This window comes from Pteropus medius, unplaced genomic scaffold (assembly GCF_902729225.1).
Source record: "Pteropus medius unplaced genomic scaffold, Ma_sr-lr_union100, whole genome shotgun sequence".
NCBI classification, from domain to species: domain Eukaryota; kingdom Metazoa; phylum Chordata; class Mammalia; order Chiroptera; family Pteropodidae; genus Pteropus; species Pteropus medius.
The window spans coordinates 6609417-6632173 of NW_024344253.1; the positions used below are offsets into that span (position 1 = coordinate 6609417).

The 22757-nt window shown below is 44.6% G+C and overlaps 1 protein-coding gene across 3 annotated transcripts; it reads right to left on the minus strand.

Moving 5' to 3' along the window:
* Positions 1–1160: 1160 nt before the first annotated feature.
* Positions 1161–20819, minus strand: PELP1 (proline, glutamate and leucine rich protein 1). 3 transcript variants are annotated; one of them, XM_039869608.1, is made up of 17 exons: positions 20734–20819; positions 14536–14600; positions 14050–14155; positions 10879–11028; positions 10572–10643; positions 6488–6547; positions 6028–6178; positions 5705–5834; positions 5457–5544; positions 4940–5028; positions 4743–4859; positions 4456–4603; positions 4156–4315; positions 3449–3504; positions 3079–3285; positions 1463–2944; positions 1161–1303 (listed from the first exon to the last, which is right to left on the minus strand). In XM_039869608.1, the coding sequence occupies exons 3-17, from the start codon at positions 14101–14103 to the stop codon at positions 1211–1213; spliced, it is 3057 nt and encodes a 1018-aa protein (XP_039725542.1). In that variant the 5' UTR covers positions 14104–14155; positions 14536–14600; positions 20734–20819; the 3' UTR covers positions 1161–1210. The 3 variants fall into 3 exon arrangements, with proteins under 3 accessions (XP_039725542.1, XP_039725541.1, XP_039725543.1); XM_039869607.1 differs by lacking the exon at positions 20734–20819 and adding an exon at positions 20438–20720; XM_039869609.1 differs by lacking the exons at positions 14536–14600; positions 20734–20819 and having other exon boundaries at positions 10879–11064.
* Positions 20820–22757: the final 1938 nt, after the last annotated feature.

Sequence of the window (22757 nt, forward strand, 5' to 3'; positions counted from 1 at the left end):
AAGGGCCATAATGTCTGCAACTTACTTTTTATGCGTTCCTACAAAAAAAGAAATCTGTACACATATAGATATGTACTGACTACATATATGTGCATATGTTAATATATCTCTATGTAGATACAGATGTTACAGAGATAAAAACTAACATGGGAAAATATTGATGAATCTATGCAAAGGTTATATTCTGTACAATTCTTCCAACTTCTGCAGGTTTGAAAATTTTGAAAATAATAAGTTAGGGGAAAATTTTTTTAAACCTACTAAGTGTCCCAAAATGAGCTCAAATGTCACTCTTCAGAGGTCCTTCAGGATACACGCAGTTGGGAAGTCACTCCTTTTTCTGCATTTCCAAGGCACTTATGTTTATCCTTCAATAGACTGAGTGAAAAAAGCATGGGGCATCTCAATCAAGCCCATAAATTTCGATACCCTCTCATGTGCACACCTCTAGGTTCATGCTCACACATGCATCCCAGCAAGGCCTAGAATAAACAGAAGATCTTAAAAGGATCAGACACTGGCTAGTTAATGTCCAAATCTCAAGAGCGGGTAAGAAGGCCTGGGGTGAGCTTGTCAAATTCTTGCCAGGGAAGTGTTGGGGGATAGGGTGACAGGGGGACTGGGATGTTGTCAGTGGAAGGACCAGCCTCGGAATAGAGCCCAGCCCCTAGACCTACTGTGGATGCCCCTTTAATTTGGGACACCAAGGTTTAAATTTCAAAGACTTCAATGACTAAACTCTTATCTTTCATAATCTTAACTTCCATTATAATCACTCAGCCTGCTCTTTCAGACCAAGGGGCTGTGTGTATGTTGTTCACAAGTTCCCTTACTAGAACACTTAATCCCATAAATTTCCCACGCATTCCCACACCTGGATGACAAACTCAAAAACACCACATCTCTTACTCCCTACAGTCAACCACACAGGCAACCCAGCACATATTTAGCATTAGCAAGAGCAAAGTGCAAAATTTTTAAAATACTGGTGCCAACTTGCTGAGCAACAGGAAAGTCCATTACCGCTGTAAGTCAGTGGTTCCTCCTCTGGACAATGGCGACAACAGACAGCAACTATGGAGTACCATGGATATCTTGAAAAGCCCCACAGTGAGGCTTCTAGGTGGGGACATGGTTGCGGCAAAAGGCAGAAGCAGCGGTCAATATCCAAGGACATAACTTTATTGGAAACGAGGAGTGTAGGAGAGGGCTAGGAATCAGGCTCTGTGGCAGGTGGTAGCTTCTCGTCATCAGGGGGACAATCGATGAAGTCAGCCAGCATGGCAGCTGTGTCATCCTGCTCCTTTTAGGGACAAAGTAAGATTCAAAACAGTCACACACACATACACAGAAGAGTGGGTAAGGCTGAGGACAAACCTCTTCCCCAACACAAGCAACTGCAACCCCTTCTCCCTGCCTGGCCCTCCCTGTGAGAGCTGCCAACCCTGCCTGGCCCACTCACCTTTTCCTGGAGAGCTGTCGCCTCCGTCTCCGTCTGCATTTCTTCTGCTGCAGATGTCTCTGGTGGGGGTGGTACCTTGTCACCCCCCACCTCAGTCCCCTCTTCCAGCAGGGCTGGGGGAGCACAGGGCTCCTCTTCAATAAGCTCCTGAGGAGGCCCTGCTGGGGGGCTCTCTGCTTCCCTCTCCAGCTCCTCTTGGGAGGGAAGCACCTCAGGGGCCAGTGAGGGTGCAGTCTCGGCTCCATGCTCCTCCTCAGCCCCCGGCTCCTCTACTTCTAGCAGCAGCCCGGGTTCTGGTTCAGGCTCAGGCTCTGGTTCCGGCTCTGGGTGCAACTTGGGGGACTCGACAGGGGGTAGAGCTGGAGGCAGGTTAGGGGGTGGAGGTCCCCCTTCCTCTATCTCCCCTCCTGCTGAGCCAAACTCCAACTCTTCTACCTCCTCCAGCTCTTCTTCCTCTTCCTCGTCCTCCTCCTCATCTTCCTCTAGCTCACCTTCCTCTTCCTCATATTCCTCCTCAAACTCTTCTTCCTCTTCTTCTTCTTCTTCAAAATATTCTTCTTCATCCTCTTCTTCTTCCTCAAAATCTTCCTCCTCTTCTTCCTCTTCATCCTCCTCTTCTTCCTCCTCCTCCTCCTCATCACTGCTGTTGATATTAATAACTGTCAGATCTTCTTCCAGGGCTGGGGGTCCTCCCCCACCAGGAGTCCCTTCAGGGACCAACTGAGGTGGTGCGAGTGTCACAGGGGCTGGAACAGGAGGTGGTGGGGGTGGAGGGAGAGGCCCCGGGGCTACAGGAAGCTCTTCAGGCTCCTCTTGGGTTGGTAGAGGAGGGGAGGCTGTTGGTGGCCCAGCAGGGGTGACAGGGGGTGGGGTGGTGCCTGAGGGGGGTGGAGGAGGCAGGGGCAGCAGCCCCTCAGGCACAATCACCACACTGTCATCAGAGTCGCTTTCCAAGGAGATCTCCACATCGGATGCCTCCTCCTTATCATAGTGGACAAATGCTGGCCTGGGAACTCTCCCCCCAAAAGTTTCATCTGGGGGTATAGTAGGTGGAGGAGTGCCACTAGGGGCAAGGATGGGGTCCTCATTTGAGCCTGCCCGGTGGTTCTCAGGACCAGGAAGGAGCCGGGGGGGTAGAGACACCAGGCCTGGGACAGAGAGGCCTAAGTGGTTGGCTGTGGCTGGAGGTCCAGGGCGTGTTGGAGGCATGGGGCCTGCTGAGGGCATGGGGCCTGCTGAGGGCATGGAGCCCACTGAGGGCACAGAGCCCACTGAGGGCACGGGGCCTGCTGAGGGCATGGGGCCTGCTGAGGGCATGGGGCCAGGGGGATGGAAGGGTGGGGCCCTAAATGGAGATGGAGCCTCAGGAGGGGGAACTGGAGCAGGGGTAGGGCAGGTGGGGCCCATGGACTGCAGAGGAGGAACTCGGGGATGGGTCAAAGCTGCACAGGTCACCAGGGCCTCAGAGCAAAAAGAAGAGACCTGAGAAAGGAAGAAAAAGAAGTGTTAGCATTAGGAATACAGGGTTACATGGCACCAGAAAGGAGAGCCCACCAGCATCAGAAACAAGAGAACCAGAAACCAAACAGGTACACTCAGCCCTAGGCAGCAGTTACCTCAAGGCTGTCTTCTCTCTGGCCAAGGGAGAAGGCTTGCAGGGCACAGGCGAGAGGAGGTGGGCAGCGAGGAGAAGGTGCCAGCAGCAGAGCTAGCAGCAAGTGATAGAGTTCACGGCGGCAGCAGGAGCTGGTATATGGGGAGCTGCCTAGGACCTCACCCTGTTGGACACCCATGACCAGGGGTAGGACCAGATCATGAAGTCTCTGAAAAGGACACAGGGTACATGTAGAGACACCACTGAGTCTACCCAACCCTTCTCCAAGGGATTCCTCCCAGGTTGAAATGGACCCCCTAGGGGGGCACGGCCCTCAATATGGATAGGCAGTGGCCCCTCCCCATTCTCCATGGGGACGAGGCTCCACTAACCCTGTGAGTCTCCTCCTTGATGAGAGGCCCGCACATGAGGATGGTCTGGCTGAGGCCTGAGGAAGGAGAATGGTGTGTAAGAGGCAGGCTACTAACAGGACCGAGAGGAAGGGTTTCTGTAGCACACAGCCCAAAGTGAGCGAGCACCCAGCTCTGGCCCCGCCTAACTCAGGCAAGTCACTTTACTGCTCTAAGTCTGTATTCTCCAAATGTGCATTGATATATTTGGGGAGCGTTGGCTCTCCTCTTAACATCAGGTGGAGTGGTAAGCAGTAAAATAAAGGGGACCCAAAGGAAAGTTACTCATTAACTGCACAGTAATCAACTCTATTTCTGCTTCTAGATTAGCAATTTGTTGGAAGCAAGAAACCCCACTGAGCCGCCTGTCTTAGAATGTAAATTCCACAAGGCACGGATACCTTGCACACAGAGAAGATATACAAACAAGACATGAGACCCTGAGGCAGGGGTGGGAGAGGGCAGAAGTGAAAACAGCCAGAACCATCTATCTAACAGCAGGATCCAAGATTCTGCCCCTGGCCTTGGTAGTTAGGTGCAAGGCTGCTTCTGCTCCTTCATTTGGCCTCTCTGCAGGATTTTAGCTGGTTCTGCATTTTATCTACACCCTCCACTTCAATGACTGGTTTTGGAATATCACTCCAAGCCATCCCAGCACCCCAAGGGTGTGGGGTACAGGCCTCACCCACCTCTCAGTGCAGCTGCACACACATCGCTGTTGGCATTGCTATCCCCCTTCCGGTGGCTGGGTGGGGCCATAGCCTCCCCCACATCCAGCTTTAGCTTCTTGGGGGCACTGGGCTTCCCCATCTGTAAACCCCCATCAGGGCTCCCCCTGGGACTGCGCAGCTGGTGGTAGAGGGAAACATAAATCACATTCACAAGAAGGCAGCACAGAGTCAGGAGATGGTGTTTGGTGAAGAGGCTCATTTGGACAAGGGGCATAAGAGGAGAGTCTTGGCAGAGGAGAGGGTAAACAGAAGCCTCACCTTAAGGGTATCAGCTGACGGGGAGATGTCACTGAGTAGGTGGGTGAGCAGGGCCTCTCCTGAGGCTCCTCCCTGAAGCACTCCTGCTGAGGCACCACACACCTGTACCCACAGCTCTAATATAGCATATACCTTAGTCCGCATGGCGCTGTGCAGAGAGCAAAGGACAGCTTGTGGAAGGGGAGTCAACACATCAAATCTTGCCTCTCCTCCCTCGGTACTCCCAGCCCCTGGAGACCCCCAGCCCACCCATCTTCTCTCCTCTTTATTCCCATCCTAATGGTCACCTGTAAGGCTTTTCCTGGCCTGGAGAGAGGGAATCTCTACCAATGCTCCAGGCATTGAGGACCTGAGGAAGCAGGCGGCTGATCAGGGCACCAAAGCGCAAGAGCCGGCCTCTACACCTGGGGGTGAAGATATGACAATGACCCCCATTCTCACCATGTCTCGGTCCCTTCACCACACTCTGCCCAGTCCCACTCACGCGAGGATGAGTGCAGAGAGCAGGTCCAAGGCTTCCAGGTGGATAGAAGGCAGCAGCAGCAACCGCAGGGGACCATCTCCAAGTAAGCTCTGCATAAGAAGTTGGCGAAAGTAAGAAGTGGGGGAATAAAGTGCAATACACAGAATAAAATGGAGACAAAGTAGATGTGACTAAATATATGTACACACACAGATAAGAAACTTCAACCCCAGCTCTCCCAACAAAACCAAATCCACACCCTGTAAAACAGACCCTGGGAGGAGGATGAGGGGAAGAATGGCTGAACCTCTCAACAACAGCCCTGCTGGCCCCCTAGTTCGCCCTTCCCTAGGGAAGCACTATGTGAGTGAATCCACTCTTGACTCGCATGTGTATTGGGAGAAGCCCCAGGGATAAAAGTAAGGAGCTGTCTAGGACAACTTCAGGGATGACATCATTTTGGGAGCTTCAGATTCCACACTACTTTCCTGGCTGCCCTGGGTCCTGAAGAAGGACTATGAACAGAGAACATACTTACAATATTCTTGGCACTGATGCTCAGGGTCCGGCAGATGACATCCAGGATTTCCTGCACGGGGACGGACACAGGAGCCCCAAACTCAGAGCTAAAGAGAATCAGAGCAGGGAGACCCTCAGCATAGGTTCCCCAGTGTGACTCCACACCCACTCTCAATCTCCTACCTCGTAATAAAGGTAACACCCCCATCTCAACCCCTCCTGCCTCCTGCTCCAGACCCATGCTCCCTCCAACACTCACTCACACACCTAAGCATGAGCCCCAGGCAGCGGGCCAGTCCAGAAAACCTCTGCCAAAGCCGGAGGAGGATATGGGCATCACCATCTTCTGAGGGGGAAAGCAGCATCTCCACTCCAGGGCCTTCATACTGCATGGGAGCTAGACAGAAACAACCACCTTCACATTCTAGGGCTTTCTTCTATTCCCTCCTTTTTCATTTGTGGTGGATGATCCACCTATATTCTAATCCATTCTGCCTAGAAATTAACTACCCTTCCTCGCTGAGCCACCCTCCTGGTTCTCTCCTGCCACATTCCCCAACCACTCTGCCACTACCAGCCATTGTCCCTACCTGGTTCGGCTCCCTCATACAGGGCCCCCAGCAGGCTGTGCAGTGAGGCCAGCAGGCTGTGTAGCTCCTGCTCCCAGCTCTCAGTGTGCTTCAGGCCCTGGGAAAAGCCAGCCCCTAGAGAGGGCACCTGCGAATAACACTCACAGGCCAACTGCAGAAGAAAGGTCAGAAACCTGGTCAGATGAGAATCAGCCCAGCCAGAATCCCCCAGCCCCACCAAGGCCAAGAAAGATGAAGATCGCAGAGAGCTCTTAGGGAAAACAAAAAGAGACAATGAGGCAGAAAGACACAGATGGAAACACAGTGGCAGAAGTCATGCCTTGTGTACCTTTTGTATGTTAACAGAGAAGGAAGTGGCAACATAGTCAAAAAGCAGTAATTAGAGAAATGCTATGAATGAGAGATAAGAGAAGCTCCAACTCAGATCCCCAGGCTCTCCATCCCCCTCCTTTCCCTTTACCTGCTGGAGCTGAGGGCTCAAGGCATCCACTCGAGATAGGAAAAAAGACGCCAACTTGCCCTGAGTTAGGGGAAAACAGAGGAAAAAGCTAGTGGGTCAGCTCCAAGGGCCAGAGACATGCACCCTGTCCATTCCCAGCAGCAGAATCTAAGCCATGGCCTTTTTCTTCCTTGCACTCTAGAGGACATCACACCTGGGAACAGACATGCTTTCTTGGTAGGAAGATACCCTGAATGTCAGCTCTCATCCTTAGCCTATTTGGTGGGGAAAGGGTCTGGCCCATGCCCCACAGACAATGGGCTCTCTGCTGCCAATTTCTGAAAAATGATAGTCATCTCCCTCAAACCAGAAGGACAAAGAGTACTGAAAAGCAGCAATCCCATGCCCAACTCTCCACCAGTTTAGACAAGACGGGTCCAAGTTGGGAGTTGAAACACTAACCAGAGGTGTGAGGGCAGGCCAAGGTCAAGGCAGAAGGGAAGACCACAGGGCAGAATTAAGGCAGCACATCTCAGGAATATCAGCAAACATTTACTCTGCCAACCACGTGAAGGCACTAGCACAGGAGTATTTAACCTGGGCCACAATTTATTTGGGGGTAGAATCAAAGGGGCCTATGAAATAGATGGGGGGGAAATTATGTTATTTTCACTAACCTATAAGTGAAACATAGTAATTCTTCCAATTAGAAATGTTAACAAAAAGCCACAGTAGTATTAGCAGAACCTCTGACTGTTAGCAGTAGAAGTCATTCATTTTCATTTCACATTATAATAGGTATCTGAAATATCCACATGTATCACTAATCTGAAATTCAGTAGTTGTAAGACCTGCTGCTAGACCTTGTTATTTGATACATTAATGAAGGAGGACATACTACTCTATCACAAGTTTTTAAAATATATACTTCAACTGAATCGGTTTCCTTTATAATTCCACGTATTTCTTAAATTTAAAAACACTCTGAGAAGGTGTCCACGGCATAAAAAAGGATAAGAACACTGAAGCGGACCTATAAAAAGGAATGAGATGGGATTTCCACCTTCTGTGGAATGTGAGTTAGTCCAGAAGACAAGCGTGTAGAAAACAACAATCTGGAACCACAATGGCACTGTACCAAGTCGGGGAAAGAGGGAGGGTTAAAAGGGACTGATGCTAGCAGGCAAGATTTGGGAGGGTAGAACTAAGCTGGACTTAGAAGAAAAGGGAGAATCCCCATGAGAACAGAGAAAGAGGAACACTGAGGGAAGCTACAGACCCAGAAGACACCATGGAGAAGCAGCTTGAGGCCTTAAATCCCAGCCTAACGAAGATGGACTTTATCCAGGGGGCAGGGGCATCACATGCACAAAGTAAACTTCCAGAAGACAAATCGGCAGTGGCACCAGGCCTATGGCAGGGGTCTTACAGGAACAAAGCAGGAACAGAAGCCTGTCAGTGTGTGGTTCAGAAACCAATCTTCTAAGGACTCCCTCCCACGTACCCTGTGGCATAATCATTTAGTTGCCCACATTACACTTCAGGATTCTTACTGACCATGAGACAAGTACTGTTACAGCTAATGGCAAGATAGGAGAAGACCAGGAACCATTTCCCTTGGGACTTGGACATCGCTTTCATGCCTGATGTAGTAGAACTCAGAGCACTTCAACCCCAAAACAGTAACCACCCACAGGTCTCCTCATTCACGAGTTTTTCCAAGAATGAGATTTCTTAGAGAGTTGCCAATGCCCCAACTATAGTGGCACTCAGCACTTTTGGCCAACTAACCGCTCACATTTTTATTGAGACTCTGGCTCCAAAAGCTGGGGTAAGGCCAACAGAAGTTTGGCTGTGTGACTGCAATAAAGTAGAGTATAGGGACATGGCTCTGACTATAGGTCTACCCAGGTGATCCACAAAGCAAACTAAAGCAATGGCTTATTTGGCATTTTATCTGAAGGGCAATCATGTGTGTGCATGCATGCTACTAATCAATTTGGCAAGAAGAAGTAAAGCCTCTAAAGAATGACTTCATGGACTCAGAATGCTTAAGATACATTGTTTGCGAGTAATCCTGAGTTTGGAGATTACAACTGCCCTGGTAGCTTCTGGGGGATGGGACAGAGAACAGATAACACTCCAAAATGGCAATTTGCAGTTTCTTAAGCACTGGTCTGCCAGATTTTCCAAGTACAAATTGCCGCTGGGGCCTTTGCACAAAACAGATTCTTATCTGACGTGTTGGCAAAAGATAAAGCCAAAATCCTCGACAGCTGGACGTTCTCCAGATGACACTACATTCTTAGAGAAATAAAGACATACATACCCTGTTAACATCATATGAAAGTTTTGTTGTTTAGTCTGAAAAGGATGCTCAAAATGCAGGCCATAACTTCAAAAACTACATGTCCAACCAAACGTTGTGAATTATAGATTAATTCTCCTGACCACTACTCACAGTGAACATTTCAGAAGGCAGATTTTACTAAACTTAGTAAAACTTTAGTTAAAAAAAAAAAAAACCTTTTCCAAATTTTAGTAAAATCCATGTTACTCCAAATACCTTCTTGACAAAAGTCTTGCCCTGCCTACCCAAAGATTCTATGACCTACAGTTCATTAGTGGCATTCATATAAAAACAAAGAATCAACAATGACATGACCCCATGTTCAATGAGAAACATCATCTGCTCAGGGACTTTTCAGATAGTGCAAGTAACCAGTTACTAAAGCCACTGCAGACAGCATCCCCAGATCACAGCATATGTGCCCACGGAGCTCTGCATCTGGCTCACAATCATTCTCAAGCCACTAATAATTAATCAGAGCTGGTGTTTGTGTTAAAAGCTATCTGCCAGTCCTGCCTATGTTCTTAAAAGCTTCCAGGGAGTTTGGTTAAGTGGAAAAAACATGAGCTTTAAGGGCAAACAGATCTGAGTGACACCCTGGTTTTATAGCTACCAGATACACAACCTTGGGTAAATTAGTTAAACCCCTCTGGGCCTGTTTCTTCTGTTTAGTTCGGTGATACCAACTCCACATAATTACTGTAACGATAAAATGAAAGGACACATCTCAGACACTCAGAAGAGTACCTGGCACGTTGTGGGTACCTACTTACTAAGTTCCCTTTTCCTTTCTTTTACTTTCTTGAGTTGGTCATAGAACCATGAAATCTTACTTTCGAGATAATTTGAATGATAAACTCTTTAACTGATAACACTGATGGATGATATAGTTAATCACATCAGTTATACAAATAATTATTAATTTGCTGCTAATTCCAGTTTTCTATATAGATTTGTGCTTCCATCTGAGTAAGGGGATGCCCAATGGTTTGTCAAGCAATGATGAGTATAACAAAACAAGAGAATATTTTATTTAATCTACAGGAGAACACACCATTTGTTCTTAGGTACTAGCTGGCACCCAATTATGCTGCAAACAATAGACGTGCCAATTATAAAGGCCCTTTAATTGTTACTGCTTTGGCAGAATTTATTCATATCTGTTATTATATCTCCTTGAAAATAAAACTAATCCTTTCACTGACCTCCTCCCTCACCTGACCCACAGACACCCTACCTGTCTGACCTAATAAGGCTCTGCTGGACAGACCCCTTGTAGCCGTCATGTCAGCTTGGGGAAAAGGGTGAGGAAGTGACAGAGGGAGTTTCGTCAGGAAAGAGACATGTTGGTGAAGTTGTTACAAAGAATAAATCAGGAAGGCTTCCTGCAGGAATCACAAGAGCTTTAGGATTAAAGTATGATAGAGTGGTAGAAAAACAGGCAGGGCACTCTAGAGGTACAGAGAAGGCAGGGAAAAAAGAGGAAAAAGTCCATGGTTAAGAGCTCAGGCTTTGGCATCAGATATAAGTTCCCATCTCTATTGATCTTAGGTGAGTTACTTAATTGCAATTTCTTCATCTGTGAGGATTAAAATGAGATAATGCATGTAAAGTGCTACAAGGTGGGATAAGTATAGCTGTGGAGACTGGTAACAGAACAGACAGCAGGTGCTTGGAAACCTCGGCAATGGAATCTGAATTAAGACAGCTAAAACGCTTTAGTCGGGAGCAAGAGGAATTTCCACGAATACTTACTTTGAGAGACCCACAAGCCCGAGGAAAATAGGTCATACATGCCTTCATCCCCTCCAGTGCTGAGAGCTCACACTGTGGAAAAAAAACAGAAAGAAAGGTGAGAGCCCAATATCCCCATAGACACCGTCTCCACCCTACTACCCCTCAAGGTCCCTTCTCTATACATTTTTTTCTTTGGCCTTGCCCTCTTCTCACTTCTTTGAACCTATTCCCCAATCACTGCCCATCACATTTTCTAACCCAAGTAGTCTGAGCGAGGCGGGCACTGAGAGGAGTCAAAGACAGGGGGACTGGGGAGGGGTCTCACCTCTGGTCTGAGGCCCAGCAGGGAGGTAAGAAGGCCAGGCAGGTGGTTCATGGAGATGTCCCGGAAGAGGGTAGGAAGTTGGGCTGCATATCGGAGCAGGTCCCTCAGAACAGCCACGGCCAACTCCATTGTGGGGGGTGGGTCCTGAGACTAAAGAGCAACAACACCCCATGCTTCTAACCTCACCTTCATGGTCACCAAGAGGAGGAGGAACAAAAGGTATGACAACATGGGCTTTTGAGAAACACCACAGTTAATATCAATATTACCATCAGATCCACTAGGAATAGAGTGCGTTAGAGATATGGAGTATCCAAAAGTAACATATTTGTCTACAGAAAGGACATGTGTTTACATTTTAGTATTAGGGGTATTTGGGGTCCTAGGAATTTGTTTGGGGGGGTAGAAAAAATAACAAAGCCACACCTTAAAGATCTAACTGGAAGATCTCAAGAGCTTGAGTTTCCCATAAACATATTTCCCAAGAATGGAATGGAGAAGAGCTCACTCAGAATGGAAAAAAAAGTCTCAGCCACAACAAAATTACCCCATCTCTTCAAGCTAGCTCAAACCTACCCTGGAACTCACAAAGAAAAAATGGTTTGGGTTTAGGACTTGCCTAGAAAATTAACACGTATCTATGGAAAAAGCATTCAGCACATATCTCCTGCTAGATCAGAGGAGGCCATGTGTCAGAGAGACAAATAATGCGTATTAAGAAAGTAAGAATACGTAAGCATACCAACTACAAATGGGCCTTCAACACTCTCCAATAATCTTACTGCATTTATCTCAGGTTAATTCTCTCTGCTACTCAAACCTTCTCCCAACACGATCACCTCTGTATAACCAGATCTGCAACTTCACAGAGAAAACTGAAGCCCAAGGATGAGCACTCCCTCAGCTTCCCACTACCAAACCTGAAAATTCAATCTTCATCTTCACCTACCTTCTCTTTCCTTCCTCTTGTCACACTCAAGGAGGTAGGTCCCATTCTATCCAAGACAATCCCTCCACTAGAGACTATCCCCTTCCCTCTCATAACCCTACACTATTAACTAGCTCCCTTTCTCCTGTATTTCTAGCCAATCTCTCTTAAATGGACTCTTCCCACTGACATTTATACATGCTCATCTTTCTCATCTTAAAAATCTTCTTTTAAGCCCATCCTCTACTCATCCTGTTATTTCTCTCCCTTACTAGTAGAGCCAAACATTTTGAAAGGATTGCCTTTCTTCCCTATTTCCATTCCTTCTCCTACTCACTTCTCATTCCAGGCTATCTGGCTTCTGTGTAGACTCCTCCACTTTGATTACGGTCTTAACCCTTGAGTTACTAAATCTGATAAACAATTTTCAGTCCTTGTCTTGTTCCACCTTAGGGGAGCATAAACAAAAAGGAGTCCTCCCTCTTCCCATGGATTCCATCCAACCTACAATCCTGGTTGTCTCCTTTCTGCTGCTCTGTTTCATTTTCCTTTGTAAGCGCATCATCTTCTACCTGATCATTAAATGTGGAGTGCCTTAAAATGCGCTCCACATAAGTACTCGTCTTGATCATCTCATCCTCATCCTCATCTCCAACTGCCATGTAAATGCTGGAGATTCTTCCCCTTTGTAAAACATAATGACTGAAGTGCCCCCATGAACCCTCGAGGTTACACTCAAGACACCTGGCCATGTCCACTCACACCAGACCAGGCGTATGCTTACTAAGAAGACTTCTACTGAATTCCCAAGGCCAAACTTATGGGATTTTCACACCTCACCCTGAACCTTGACTGTCTTCGATGTTCTGAACTCCAGAAGTCTACCTAGATACATCTTCTCCCTGACCATACTCCATTATCAAGACCTGTCCACTTTGCCTCTAAATCATTCTCGAACTCATTTCTACTACTACTACCCTAGTCCAAGCTACTCTGGATGTTCTCCTAGGTTACTTTAGTAGCCTTCTATGCGGTGTTTCTGCTTCCATTCTGGCTCCTTTCTAATCCTTTCTCCATAGAGCAGCCAAAGTGATATTTTCAAATGAAAATTTGATCATGCCCCACCTCTTCCTCAGCCCTACTTAAAACCTTCCATGATCTCCCACTATTCCAAGAATAAAAACCAAACTCCTTAGCATGCCTACAACGCCACAAATGATTCCCATCTATCCACCTCCCAAGTCATATGTCATCAGCCCTAGCCACATCAGTTTGCTTACAGTTCTTCAAATGGACCAAACTCCTCTTCTCTCTGAGCTTTCACATACTTAGAACACATTCTTAGCCCAATTTAATCCTCGTCAGTTCAGAAAAGCCCTCTCTGAACCACTGACCCCAATCACAACAACCCACACCACCCCAGTCTGGGTCAGATTCTCTTGTTACATGTTCTCAAAGGACTATAGTCTTTACCTCCATAGCACCTACCTCAGTTTATCATTGCACACTCATCTGTATAATTATTCAATTAAAGTCTCTTCCACTAGAACAAAGAGCAGCAAACTATGGTTTGTGGGTGCCTGTTTTTCATGGCCTATACACTAAAAATGTAGCTTGTAGACCATGTAAGAACACATTTTTGAAGGGTTAGAAAACTAACAAAGGAAGAAACAACAGGCAACAGAAACCATATATGGTTCACAAAACCATAAACATTTACTATCTATAAACATTTATTTCACAGAAAGTTTCCCAAACCCTGCGCTAGACTCTAAGCACCCTGAAAGCAAGGTCCAAGTCCATTTTACCACTGCCTCCCCAGAGCTTAGCACACAGCCTGCCACATGTCCTCAGAATATGCTTCAAGAACTAAATGAAGATGTTATCAAAGAATGTAAAAGTAGAAAAAAAAATAAAATGTTAAAAGAAAGGTATAGGCAAAAAAAAATCAAACACTTAGAAAAAGGAATTTTAGAGATGTCACTAATTAGAAAAGCTAATGAAAAATAAAACAGTCGGAAGTTACAATGTGTGAAAGGTAACGTGAGTTAAAATAACCCAGTAGATAAAACATCAAAAAGTTAAAAAGGATTTGTATTTGAAGCTATCCTCTCTATCAGGAAACTGCTTCTAATTACGTTGTCCTCTGAACTAATGTCCAAGCAGCAAAGAATATACCACATGCAGAATGGAGAATAAGGGATGGTTGGGGGGTTGGGTCGGGGCAGCAGCTGAATCCTTACCTGCAAGACCTGCTGAATGCTCCGAAGCCAAGAGACACAGTGCTGCTGGAACATCTCCGTGGAGCTCTCCCCTACCAGCAGGGACAGCAGACAGAGGCCCTCAAACCTTATAAGAAGTGAATGATAACAAGTGGGTGGGAGACTTCAGAAAAAGCTATTTACCGCTCTTTTACTCTCACTGGACTATAGCAAGACTTCACCTCCAGGTCACTATGGTTTCTAACTTCTGAAATACTTACAAGACTTGGACTGAGATGAAGGTAGCAATAAAAGAAGGAAAGGGGTAATTCTAGGCGGGGCATAGGAAACTTGAGACTGGAATAGGTGGGGTTCAACTCAAGTGAGCTCATGAAAAGAATGACACTCCAACCTCTTAGGAATGGAGAATCTCTGGAATCCATGGGGCTGTGAAAATGGATGGACAGATATATAGCTCACTTCCTAAGAGAACATCTCCCTGGAGGAAAAATAGGATTAAAGACTTACCGAGTTTTGATCGAACCAAGACGTGCATTACTGAGACCCACCAACGCCCCAACAGCTGAAAGATTCTGGAGGAAAGAAAACAGGGAAGTAAGTCAGGAACAGGAGGCTAAAGATGCAGAATTTCTCCAAGCCTTTGCCTGTCCTGGCATCTATGAAGCTTCTTCTAAAGTCACACCTCCTTTGAGGCCCAAAGACCATTCCTCTATAGAGGCCTTCAGCCTTTGCTCTATTTTCAGTAGGTGGCATACACAGCAGCCTGTCCCACAGCCTTTCCTCAAGTTACATCTTGCCTGACCCCTTCTCTCACTTTCCACCAACAAATTACTGCTATGCAGAGGACAGCCCAACTCATTCCAGCTACCAGACCTCAAAAATGGGTCTGTTTCACCCGTGTATCCCTGAGCAGGACTAGCAAAGAAGAGATATCCATAAATCCTTACTGAATGGACAATGAACTCATCTGTTACCCTTCTTCCTTCACTCTCACACAAATTCCCCTCCGTCCCTGGCTTTCTTAGAGCTGTTAAGAATGTCAACATGGCCCTAGACAATCATGGCCTCTTTCCAACCCTCTCCTCTCATATTCTGAGAACTGCTCCCACAAGTAACCTCTCCATCCCCTAAATGGTCAGACTCCTCTTAGGGCCCCTATGTCACCCTAACAGTACTCATCTCTCATTCTTTCAACAAACACATATTATGCATTGAGTTAAGTGAAGGTATGCAGAGCTAATACGTAAGTAAAATTTAAAATGAGGTCCCTGCTCTCATGAAGGGAAATGTTCATTCATTTAGTCAATATTTATTTAACATTTACTTCATGTGAGATATTGTTTTAGATACAGGGAGCTTCTATTCCATGTTAGAGAAGACAGAAAATAGACATATGACCAAATAATAAACAGTATGTTGGATGGTGCTAAGTGCCATGGGGAAGAATAAAGCAGACTAAGGAAGGGAAAGAATGGCTGAAATAGGGGAGACAGTATTTTATGTACAGTAGGCATAAAAGCCCTCTCTAAAAAGGCAATTTGAGCAAAAGACCTAAAAGAAAGTGAGAGCAAGAAACAGACACCCTCATACACTGTTGATAAGAATGTAAAATGATGTAGCCACTTTGGAAAATAGTCTAGCAGTCCTCAAAAGGTTACACATAGAGTTACCCATATGACCCAGCAATTCTACTCTAGGTATATGCCCAAGAGAAATGAAAACATATATTCTCACAAGAACTTGTACATGAATGTTCAAGCATCATTATTCATAATAGCCAGAAAGTGTAAACCCAAATGTCCATCTACTGATGAATGGATAAACAAATGTAGTACATGCATACAGTGGAATTTTATTTGGACATAAAAAGTAATGATGTTCTGAGACATGGATGAACCTTAAAACATTATGTTAAGTGAAAGAAGCCAGACCCAAAAAGCCATATATTATATGATTCATTTATGTGAACTGGTCAAAGTAGGCAAATCTGCAAAGACAAAAAGTAGATAAGTGGTTGCCTAGGTCTGAAGGGCAGAGAGGGGATGGGCGAAATGGGGAATGACTGTCAATAGGTAAGTTTCCTTTTGGAGTGATGAAAATGTTCCAAAACTGATAGTGATGATGGTTGCATAACTCCACTAAAATACTAAAAACCACTGAACTGTACACTTTAAATGGATGAATTGTATAGTATGTGAATTACATCTTAATAAAGCTGCTTTAAAAAAAAAAAGGCATACTGATAACAACAACAACAAAAAAAACGTTCCAGGCAGAGGACAGAAAAAGAACAAAGGGGACGTGGTTCCATAGTGTATAGCGGTTAGCACGTCTGCTTTACACACAGAAGGTCCTGGGTTCGTACCCCAGTGAAGTCACTGCCCATGGTCTATGGCCATGCCACCGTGAACGAGCCCGATGTCTGATCTCAAAAGCTAAACAGGGTCGGGCCTGGTTAGTACTTGGATGGGAAACCACCTAGGAAAACCAGGTGCTGCAGGAATAAATAATAAATAATAAAAATAAAAAAGAAATAAAAAAAGAAAAAGAACAAAGGCATATCTGAAGACTGACAGGAAGTGAACTGTCACTGGAGAAATATAAGCAAGAGAAGGAGGACTAATAAAAAAATAAAGGTTCTGATGGCAGAGACAGACCTTGTAGAGCCATATAAGCAACTGCTAACTTTTACTCTGACTAAAAGTCACGGGGGAACAGGGGAATGAGGCAGAGGTATTGTCTGACTGATTTATTTTTTAAAACACATCAGCGACACTTGAGTTGCCTTGCTGAGAAGGCAGAAACAGACAGAAGTAGGAGGCTATTGTAATATTCCAAGAGAGACATGATGTGGCTTAGAGAGAGTGGGAATTGTGGGGATACAAAGCATCAAATTCTGGATATATTCTGAAGGTAGAGCCAACAGGATTTGACAACGAACTGGATATGGATAGGAGATAAAGGCAGAGATAACTTGAGCAACTAGTCATTTACTAAGAAGAGGAATACTGCAAGAGGAGCAGTTTTGTGGGGTTAGAATCAAGAGTTCAGTTTCAGATGTTAAAATCAGGGATGTCTATTTAACATCAAAATGAAGATGCCCAAGAGACGTTGGGTAGATGAGTCTGGTGATAGGATAAATCTTGGTTAGAGTATGAATTTGGGAGTTGTCAATCACAAAGCTGGGTCAGCTCACCAAAGGAGTGAAAAAAGCAGTACAAGGACTGGGTTCTTGGGCACTCAAACATTTAGAGGTCAGAGAAGTGAGGAAGAACCACTAAAGATGACTAGCAACGAGTGACTAGTATGGTAAGAAAAAAATCAAGAGAGTGATATCCCAGAAGCCAAGTAAAGAAAATTCTACAAGAAGGAAGGAGTTACCAACTCTATCAAATGCTACAGATATGTCAAGTAATATGAGGACCCAAATTTGACCTTTGCACTAAATATCTTGATGGTCACTGGTGATCTTCAAGAATTACCATATGACTCAACAATGGGGTGTTTCAGTGAAATAGTTAAGTTGAAAGCCTAAATGGAATGAGTTCTATAGGACAACATTATAGCAATAAGTCATTCAGAGAAGAATCTTTAATGGATGCTCAAACAAGTGGGTAAAAGGTTGACAAGACACAAGGCATTTTATGTATCTCCTCACAGGTCATGTATTAATTACAAAAAGAAAAACTGTAACTTTGCAGTGAAGAAACCTTGCAGATATCAACTTCAGCCAGTGATCAAAGTTAACACTGCCAGTAATGAATGGGACAAAGAAATATTAGGTGCCTCCTGATATGATGTACCAAGAATGTCATGTCGTTTCTGTAGTATTACTGCCAAAAATGAACAACCTGAATTGAATCAACAGGAAACAGCAGACAAACCAAACTGGGGGATATCCTATAAAATAACTATTCTGTAACCTTGAAAAATGTCAAGATCGTTAAGACAAAGACTGAGGAACTACTTCAGAGTAAAGAAGACTAAAGAGACAGGACAAATAAATGCAATGATCCTACACTGACTCATGGACTAGAAACTTTTCTTTTGCTATAAAAGGCATGTTTAGCACAATTTACAAAACTTAAATGATTCATAGATTAAATAATGTATTATATCAATGTTAATTTTCTGATTTTGATAGAATGTGGTTATGTAAAGGAATGTCCTGTTTTTAAGGAAATACTGAAGTATTTAGAGGCAAAAGGTGTTATATCTGCAAGTTACTACTACATGGACCCAGAAAAAATATAGAGAATGATAAAACAAACATGCACTTAAAGTGTTAACATTTGGGGAATGTGAATGAAGGGTATAATACAGAAATTCTTTGAACTATTCTTTCAAATTTTCTATAAATTTTAAATTATTTAAAAGTAATGTTATTTTTTTTTTTTAAATGGGAGAAGAATCAAAGAATCAAAGACATCAAGTACAAACAAGAATCAAAAACAACAAGTTCTGCCATAAAGAGAAGTAGAGAAATGAGGCAGGGGCTGGAGGGGATTTTTTTAAAGCAGCTTTGAGCTGTGTGCTGATAAAAATGACCCAAGAGAGGGAAAATCTGATGATGGAGAAGTGGGGGAGAACTGCTGAAGCAATGTACTTGTGTTAAGTAGAGAGGGGACAGATCTGGTGCACAAGCAAAGAGTTGGCCTTAAATAAGAGCATGGACCAGTTTATCCCTAGTAGTGGGAGGGAAGGCAGAGCATATGGGCATAGATGCAGTAAAGCTAGAAGATAAGGTGGTGGGAGCCTATGAGAATTCTCATCTTACTGTTTATACTTTCTCGGTGAAATAGGAAGTGAGGTCATTAGCTAAGAGCAAGAATGGAGAGAAGTAATCAGAAGTTGTCTAGGAAAGTGGAAATGTAACAGGATTGCTAGGCAACACTAAGGGTCCACTTGAGATGATGATAGCCATGAATTTAAAGTGAGATGCCATGAATTTAAAGTGAGATCAGTCAGGAAGTACACATGTTTTTCTCCAGCTATACTGAGCTGTGCAGGTACAGGCAAGAACATACAGTTCGATTTAATACAAACAGGGTATTGCCAGGCAAGCTCAATGAAGGGAGAGGAACAAGGAACTGATTATAATGGAATTTAAACTGAACAAGAGAGAACATTACAGATAATGAGTTAATTTCTTTTGAGTAGTGATAAATGCTAGGGAAGAAACAAAACAGAATAATATGAAAGAATGACTAGAATGGGAAATACCACTTTATTTTAAGGGGTGGTCAGGAAAGACTCCTCTGAAATAGTGACAGGTAAGTTGAGACCTAAATGAGTTCACCTTCCCATGACTTTCCCAGCAAAGAACTGATGAGCAGTGGCCTCAGCATGGTCCAGAAGAGATTAGCTTGGGTGGCTGGAGTACAGTTAAGACAGGCAGGATGTCACATGAGATGAGGTCAAGAGATAAACAGAGACCACATCATGTAGAGCCTCATGCAGTGATAAGTTACTGTATGGGTTTAAGCAAGAGAATGCTATAATCTCACTGATATTTTTTAAAAGATCACTGGCTACTGGCTGGGGAATGGGACACTATAAAGCGCTGGAGATACAAGACAGAAGAAAACACTCTGTCCCTCAAAGCACATGCAGTTATAGGAGAAATGAGATCTGGGATTTTGCTTTAAAATGCTACGGTGGGAGCGGGGAGGCAGAGTTGGGACGGTAGGAATGAAACAAGACTAGTAAAATGTTGTTAAAATTGAGTGATGGGAACAACATAGGGTGGGGTGGTTCAAAATACTATTTTCTCTGCTATGTATAATCTGAAGTTTCCTAAGTTTTTTTTTTTTTTTAGTTACACACACACAATAAAACAAATCAAAGCCAAATTACGTGGGTGTGGAGGGAGGCTGTATGTATAAACGAATAAATTGACAATTTCAATATGGTGTAACAAAGAGCAGCTAGCTAACCATAGCTGGTTTAGACAGGTTTCCCAAAGGCAGAGACAAATAAACAGAGAATTGAAAAGATTTTTGGAGGCAGGCAGCACAGGGAGCAATTTCAAGTAGAGAACAGTAAAAGCAAAGGCCCAGAGGCAAGAAAGCCCAAATACTGAAGGATAAAAAGAGATACTGCCGGAGAAAAAAGAAGCTAAATACCAAAGATCTAGTGAGTGACAGGACCTGGAATCGAACCTATTCATGTGTGACTACAGATCGCATAGCAATAAAGAAATGAGGCTCATCCTCTCCTCTGAGTTTCTACTTGTGTGGCCGATAAAGGAAAAATGCGTGCATCTCGTCAGACTAATACCCGGATACCCTGTCTCCAGCTCGCCTTCCCTCCACCTCTCTACTGCTGCTGCAGTTCACCGTGAATCTGGAGCACAGGTGCTACGCCAACCTTTCATCAAGAGCCGCGGGCACGCGGGCCACAGACTCACCTGGGCCCCGCCCACCGTCCCATGCAGCCGCAACAGGCACATGAGCCCGGGCAAATGTGGGGCCGAACGGACTGGGGGATGCACGGGAGCAATGGCGGACCCCGCTCGCGGCTGCAGCAACCCGGACACGCTCTCCAGCAGCAGCAGGCGGAGACGCGGGACCGAGCCCACCGCCGAAAGACCCCCGGTCCCGCCGGGAACCCCAGCCGCGGAGCCTGCAGAGGGCCCACTAAGAACGGCTGCCGCCATCTTCACCGGGGCTCTAGTGGTGGCGTGGCGTGATGACGCAAACATACCGCGACTGTCGCCTCATGGGGTGGGGGCGTGAGGAAGGGGCCGTGAACCTGCGCGTTGAGCGAACGAGTTAGACTCCAGCATCTACCTAGAAAAGAGCATGCGCGGGTTAGAGGGCTGGGGTGAGGATGTGCGGTGCTTAGGGCTGAACAGTGGGCCGGGCCAGGGGCGGGCCAATAGCGCTTATAGAAAACGTGGTCAGGACAAAAGGCGCCGAAGTCCGAAAGCTATCAGTTAAAGTAACGGAGTCTCCGGGTACTTTTCGCTCTATGTAGCACTGATATCTAAAGAACTGGCCCTTTAACGAAATCATAGTTTAACTACATTTACAACTACAGAAATGTTACAACACACGTGCCTTGCAAATTTAAAAAAATAAATAAACCTAGTATTGGGATGAAATATTCTACACTGTTGGCAGGGAAGTAAATGGATGCAGCTTTTCTAGAAGGCATTTTGCCAGTTCCTGTCAAAATTAAAAACAGGCATTTTCATCCGACTAATTCATCTATTAACAAATATTTATTGAGCATTTTTTGTGTGAGGCATCCTTCTAAGTGATGAGAATGGTAAAGAAGACAAGACTCTACTCATGTGATTTGTATTTTAGACAAGAGATACTCAATAAAAAAATAAGTAAATTTTGGATACTGCTATGAGTCATAAAAAAAATTAAGCCGGGTAATGTGACAAAGTGATGTGGATTGGACTGGGGACTTCTTAAAAAGAAGTTCTCTCTGAGGGTGGCAAGATGGTATCAGTCATATGGAGTCAAAGGAAAGTTTGTCCAGACAGAAGTAGCAGCATGTGCAAAGGCTGTGAGGTGGGATTGGGCTTGCTGGAGAATAGCAAGAAGGCTAGTTTAGCTCAAGAATAAAGAGGAGAATGATACATATAATGTGTGTTGAGGTCAGAGAGATGGTTATGGATCAGTCATGTAGATTATAGCAGGCCAAGGTGAAAATATGAGATTTCCTTCACATATTTGGAAGGCACTGAAAGGCTTTAAGCAGAGAGTGACAAGAACTGATATATTTGAAAAGACCACTCTGGTTGCTGCGTGGAGAAGGGACTAGAAAGCCAAGAGAGAAGCAAGGAGAGCAATAAAGAGGCCATTGTAAGAGGCTATAATAATAGACCAGGTGTTAGAGAATGGTGATTAAGACAAGAGTAGCTGAATTACTGTATTTTCGAGTCAGAATGCCAAGACTTGAAGAAGGATTAAAAAGAGGGCAGTACAAGAGGAAAAAAGATGACCCTTGGATTTAACTCTTGGATTTGAATTTTATTAGATTCAAATTATTATATTATCTTTGTGCACACGAAAGTCCCACTGTTATTTTGATATGGTGTTAAATTTATAGACAATTTTCAGAGAAATTACATCTTTATAATGATGCTTTTTCTCACTTAGAATATGGTATGTCTCTTTCATTCTTTCTAGCCTTAATATTTTTCTAAAGTTGTCTTTCTATTAATATCCTTTAAAGACAGTCATTTTCATTCCATGCAGACCACTTACCTTTCAGTTCCAAAATTACTTTAGATATATAACAATACAGATCTCATCACCTTCTGGTCATGACCTTTTGACAAAAGTGATTCATGAGTCTAAAAGAAATGCTTAAATCTTAAAGGGATGAAGAATGAGCTTAAAAGGTGTTGATTGAACTGAGGAGTGGGGAGTGGCAGCTGGTGGGCAAGGCCTGTGTTTGAACCTTAAAGATGATCTCAGAAACTGTCTTGCATGCCTATAGCTTTTTGTTGCATAAAAAGTGGAGGGGAGAGTGTGAAGTTAGTTCATTTGGGGAAAGCAGGGGGAATATGGAAAAAGATGGAAGAGGAAAAAATACTTTAGTTGTTTAAATCTGAAATGTCATCCATTATCCTTCCTAAGTCTAGTCAATTTTGCCCTAGAAATGACTCTTCAGCCTGGCCCCTCTTCTTCCTTCCACTCTATGGTTCATCTCCCCTTAACTAGTTTTAGTCTACAACAGCCTTGCTCCACTCCCTCCACCCTCTGCAT